General features: G+C 38.1%; 1 protein-coding gene across 4 annotated transcripts in view; it reads right to left on the bottom strand.

Moving 5' to 3' along the window:
• Positions 1-6: 6 nt before the first annotated feature.
• The window catches only part of LOC135715328 (innexin shaking-B), a 157,620-nt gene continuing 151,626 nt past the window's right edge, over positions 7-6,000 (bottom strand). For all 4 annotated transcript variants that reach the window (XM_065238646.1, XM_065238645.1, XM_065238647.1 and 1 more), the window contains one exon: positions 7-379. In XM_065238646.1, the coding sequence (XP_065094718.1) occupies positions 187-379 (193 nt within the window). In that variant the 3' untranslated portion in view covers positions 7-186. The remainder of the gene's footprint in view (positions 380-6,000) is intronic.

Genomic DNA, 6,000 nt, shown 5'->3' with positions numbered 1-6,000 from the left:
TTGTTTATATTTATGTTAAAGTCTTTTAAAACGTGATTTGTGTTGTTTGATGAAACTAACCTTGCAATATTAAATAAAGAACATGAATAAAAGTTTCTGCAAATAAGAATAATAAATATACAAAAATACGAAAAAAGGAAAAGAAAACAGCAAAGTGATAACAAATAAGATCTATGATAGCCAATATCATGCATCCTGTATTTCACCTTTCATACCAGGTACACGATGGTGTTGATTATTATGTAGACGATTTGCTAAATCTTGCATAACATCACGAAATATAATACTATCTAAATTTTCACCTAATCTATATAATAAAAACCAATCGCCCATTTTCGAACGTCTTACAATAATCTCTATGGCGTCGCGACGAACTAACCTGGAATTATAAAAAAAAAAGTGATTAAAATTCATATTTTAAATATTACATTCTGAAATAGGAAAATAATTGCCAGGTGTCTACAACAAAACTACCTATTACTCCAGAGACATGTTCCAAGCTACATATGTACATTAATATCGAGAGCTCTTTTGATGAGTTTAGAAAATTTTGAAACATAATCCTAATGTTTTATGTTGAGGAGATGCAGAAGATTTTCAGTGTCAACACTAGGGTCTTCAACATATTATCTAGAGTATTATTTCAGAAGGACCTAGCTTGAAACGTAAACATTGAGTTTAAACGTGAATTTTTCAAACCCACGCATACTAACTACACCATCTGATAAAGCTGGGGACGAACCCGGTGTAGCGGTTAACATCCATACCTCTCACGCCATAGTCACGAGATCCAACCCAAGAGTGTTGAAGCGACTATAATAACAATAATAATAATCATTATTATTATTATTATTGTTCGTAATATTAGTTATAATAATATTAATAATAATAATCATAAGGAATAATTTTAATAATAATCGTGATAATAATAATAATAATAATAATAATAATAATAATAATAATAATAATAATAATAATAATAATAATGATAATAATAATAATAATAATAATAAAAATAATAACAATAATAATAATAATAATAATAAAAATAATAATAATAATAATAATAATAATAATAATAATAATAATAATAATAATAATAATAATAATAATAATAATAATAATAATAATAATAATAATAATAATAATAATAATAATAATAATAATAATAATAATAATAATAATAATAATAATAATAATAATAATGATAATCTGATAAGGTGGCGATTGGTTATCGTGTAGTTAGTATGCGTGGGCGTGATGAATTCTCGATTACTTTTTCAAAAGTACGTATCTGCTTCTGAAAAAAAGATTCAAACGTCAATTTGTCCAAACTCTTAGCATTCCCATGCAAACTAACACCACCGTCAGAAAGGGTAATGTTTCCTTAACAAGGTGGTGTTGTTAGTTTGCGTGGGAGTGCTAAGCGTTTTGAACTTTGCAAGAATTAATGTTTATTTATTTATTTTTTATCCTTATATACCGTGCCTTAACCGTTTAGCCAATATGAGGCCCCAAAAACGACGAGATCATTGTATGTGCAATTGACCGTGTACCGAAAGACTTTGGCAGCCTATCATTGTGGAGAACCTCTTTTGGCTGATTATGTTGCAATTTGGCTGATTATGTTGCTATATTAGCACAACGTTTCTCTGATATGCAAAGGAAATTCAGTGACAATGTCAAACACTCCTCTGTGGTGGGTCTCACCATCAACGTCAACAATACCAAATCGTTGGATGTCAACACTGAAAACCGTACCAACTTTAAAACCCTACCAGCAGTGGAGACACTCTAAAGTTATATGGTAAAGGTATATGAAGGATATTAAAAAGATAACAAATTATGTTTTCTTGATAACAAATCCATGTATGCGTTTTGATATTAGTAATTTCGTTAATAATAAACAAAATAAGTAATCAATATGTTATTATAACTATGGTAGGAAAACAAAAAAAAAAAAAAAAAAAAACTAAATTAGTGATTATTTTGATATTATGACATCAAATTTAGTAATCTGAATGTTTTGAGATCTTTTGGTTGATATCAAGATTCAAAATCAAATAATGTTGTCAATAAAGTGCGAATGGGGCTATATTAAAGTACAGAACTGGAAATAATCATCCAGTGGTACACATTACAAGAAAGTATATAATGAATCACTTTTGTAGACATATAACAAAAGTTTTTTTTTTTTTTTATAATTACTTTATTTGTACAGGCTCAATCGAATAAACTTTACAGAGCCGAGTTATCCTTTGCGTTATACATTATTACTGTCTTAAATTTAAAGTTAAAGGAACTGGACCGAGTACTCGCGGTTGTCTCGAGGTTAGTGGAGATTTACAATTTTTGGATGGGAAAAGGGAAGAAGGAGGTTTGAAATGTGGTTTACGATACAACTATTTAATTAATCCTAAAGCATGAAATTATTTCTATTCATCTTGAAAACAAACATTGAAAAAAAAAACCCACACGTACAAAATACAAACTAAGCACAAGGTTAATCAAACTTACAATCTAAGGTTAATATCCTTAAAGTAAACATATATGAGTTTCATAAACTCCAGATCGCGTCTAGCCAAAATATCCCGAACTGGAACATTAGGTTGTCTACCTCGAGCCCGAAGGGAATCATAAAAATGTGATCTGACTCCACGATACTCCGCACAAGACCAAAGGATGTGATCAGCGTCCTGGTAACCTTGTCCACATTCACAGAGATTGCTGTCTCCCAACCCCACACGGAACAAGTGAGCGTTTAGACAATAGTGATTGGACATGAGACGAGACATCACGCGTATGAAGTCTCGACTCAAGTCCAACCCTTTGAACCATGCAAACTTCGACACCTTAGGGATAATTGAATGTAGCCATCGTCCCAAGCACCCTTCACTCCATTGATGTTGCCAGCTAACGAGCGACTGCTGACGATAAATAGAGAAAAATTCACTATAGGCGATCTGTCGATCATAAATGTCGCCTTCCATAGCGCCTACCCTCGCAAGTGAATCCGCCTTCTCATTGCCCAAAATTGAGCAATGCGAAGGGACCCACGCGAAGGTGATGATGAAAGAGCGCACGGATAAAGTACTAAGCAGTTCTCGTATTTTCAAGAGAAAATACGAGAAGTGCTTTACCGGCCTAATGGAACGGATAGCCTCGACAGAACTGAGACTATCCGTAAAAATAAAGTAGTGGTCTGGAAGAAGTGAAGCAATAGTTTCCAAGGTGTAGTGAATTGCTGCCAGTTCAGCCACATACACAGAACAAGGAGCTTCAAGTTTTCGAGAGGCGCTATGAAATTCATTAAATACACCAAAACCAGCGGACTCCTCTATTAGAGATCCATCTGTGAAAAACGTTCTTGCAGAATCAACATGGCCAAACTTTGCAGCGTATAATGACGGAGCAATCATAGGACGATGATGCTCTGGAATTCCGCGGATTTCCTGCGTCATAGATAAATCAAAATTCACTGAATTGCCGAAATCGGAGAAGATTACACGATTGGGAATATTTCTTGAAGGGCTGACATCCTGTGTTAAATATAGGTAGTACAAAGTCATAAAACATGTTTGAGGATTTAGCTCCAGAAGCTTCTCAAAATTTTCGATCACCAGTGGGTTCATTACTTCGCAACGGGTGAGGAGCCTCAGAGATAACTCTGAAAAACGGACGGATAGTGGCAACATGCCCGCCAGCACTTCGAGACTCATAGTATGAGTCGAGTGCATGCATCCTAACGCGATACGAAGACAACGATACTGGATCCGTTCCAGCTTGATGATGTGCGTTTTAGCTGCCGACTGGAAGCAAAAACTACCGTACTCTAAAACCGATAAAATCGTTGTCCGGTACAACGTCAGAAGATCTTGTGGATGGGCTCCCCACCACGTTCCGGTAATTGTTCGGAGAAAATTGATCCTTTGTTGGCATTTTCGTCTCAGATACTCAATGTGGGATCTCCAGGTGCATTTGGAATCGAACCAGACCCCAAGATATTTGAAAGACATGGAATGAGTGATCGGCTTACCCAAAAGTTGAAGCTTCGGTTGTGCTGGGCTATGCTTCCTAGAAAAAACGACCAACTCAGTTTTCTCCGTGGAGAATTCGATACCTAGCTGAATAGCCCAAGTAGACAAATTGTCCAAGGTATCCTGTAAGGGTCCTTGCAGGTCAACCTCTTTTGGCCCTGTGATAGACACTACGCCGTCATCTGCAAGTTGTCTCAACGTGCAATTGTCACTAAGACAGACATCAATTTCTCTAACGTAGAAATTGTACAAAAGGGGGCTTAAACATGAGCCTTGGGGGAGACCCATGTAGCTAAATCGAAAAGCTGTAGAGTTTCCATGAGAAAAGCTCATATGTTTTTCTGACAGCAAATTGTACAAAAAATTATTCATTAATGGAGACAATCCACAAGCGTGGAGTTTCTCTGAAAGAACTTCAACGGATACTGAATCAAAAGCCCCCTTGATATCCAAGAACACAGAAGCCATTTGCTCTTTCTTAGCAAAAGCCAACTGAATTTCCGAGGAAAGCAACGCGAGACAGTCGTTCGTTCCCTTACCCCTACGGAAACCAAATTGAGTATCTGAAAGAAGGTGGTTCGTCTCAACCCATTTGTCGAGGCGAAAAAGGATCATTTTCTCCATCAATTTCCGAATACACGACAGCATCGCGATGGGCCGATACGAATTGTGATCCGACGCGGGTTTATCAGGCTTTTTAATGGCTATCACCCTCACTCGTCTCCAATCGTCGGGAACAATATTGAGCTCCAAGAACTGATTGTACAAGTTCAACATGCGCCTCTTAGCGACGTCTGGGAGGTTTTTCAGCAAGTTGAACTTGATTCTATCAGATCCCGGGGCAGAATTGCCACACGAAAGGAGAGCGAGTGAAAGTTCGACCATTGAAAAAGGCTGACTGATTTCGTCTACCGAATTCGCGGTTTCGCGAGGAATCAACTGCGACGGCACGGAATCCGGACACACTTTTCGCGCGAATTTAAGAATCCATTGATCCGAGCATTTCTCGCTTTCGTTGTTAGTAGACCGGTTACGCATTCTTCGCGCCGTACTCCAAAGCGTATTCATAGACGTTTCGCGCGACAATCCGTCTACAAACTGCCGCCAGTAACCCCGTTTTTTGGCCTTGATGAGGCTCTTGAGTTCGCGTTCAAGAGATGTGTATGCGTTGAAATTCTCGCGTGTTCCGCGTTTCCGAAAAAGTTTAAACGCGTCGGACTTTTTACGGTAAACCTCCGTGCATTGTTGATCCCACCAGAGCGATGGTGTTTTCTTACGAATAGACGATCGCGGCACCGGTCGTGTTTGAGCTTGAAGTGCGCTGTCGACGATGAGATTAGAGAGGAAATTATATTCCTCCAACGGCGGAAGCTCTTCCACTGACGATGCTGTATCGTCTATCGCGGATTGGAACTTAGTCCAATCGATGTTACGGGTTAGATCATACGCGACGTTAACGGATTCTGACGAGTTGAACCCACTGGCAATCGAAATTTTGATCGGCAGATGATCACTACCGTGCGGATCCTGGATTACATGCCAAGTGCAATCCAACGATAGTGAATTGGAGCAAAAGGTGAGGTCTAATCTGCTACCATTCGAGGATGGACCAGCCAAACGTGTTACTTCTCCATTGTTAAGTATTGTCATGTTGAAGTTGTCGCAGAGATCATAAATCAAAGTAGAACGGTTGTCATCGTACAGTTCCCCCCAGCCTGTACCGTGGGAGTTAAAATCTCCCATGATCAACCATGGAGCGGGAAGTACCGCACATATGTCGAAAAGTTGTTTGCGATTAACAGAGACTCTAGGAGCAATATATACAGAAGCAATACAAAGGCTCTTACCTTTAATGGTAGCCTGACATGCGACAACTTCAATACCGGGGAATTCGGGAAGATTCACTCTATAGAAGGAATGACACTTTTTGATCCCCAAAAGTACCCCTCCTCCACGTGAATCC

The sequence above is a fragment of the Ochlerotatus camptorhynchus genome, unplaced genomic scaffold, assembly GCF_037179485.1.
Source record: "Ochlerotatus camptorhynchus isolate MF236.1 unplaced genomic scaffold, CSIRO-AGI_Acam_v1.1 ptg000855l, whole genome shotgun sequence".
In the NCBI taxonomy this organism is placed as follows: Eukaryota; Metazoa; Arthropoda; class Insecta; order Diptera; family Culicidae; genus Ochlerotatus; species Ochlerotatus camptorhynchus.
The sequence above is the reverse complement of the archived record's forward strand: the minus strand, read 5'-3'. Positions and strand labels throughout refer to the sequence as shown.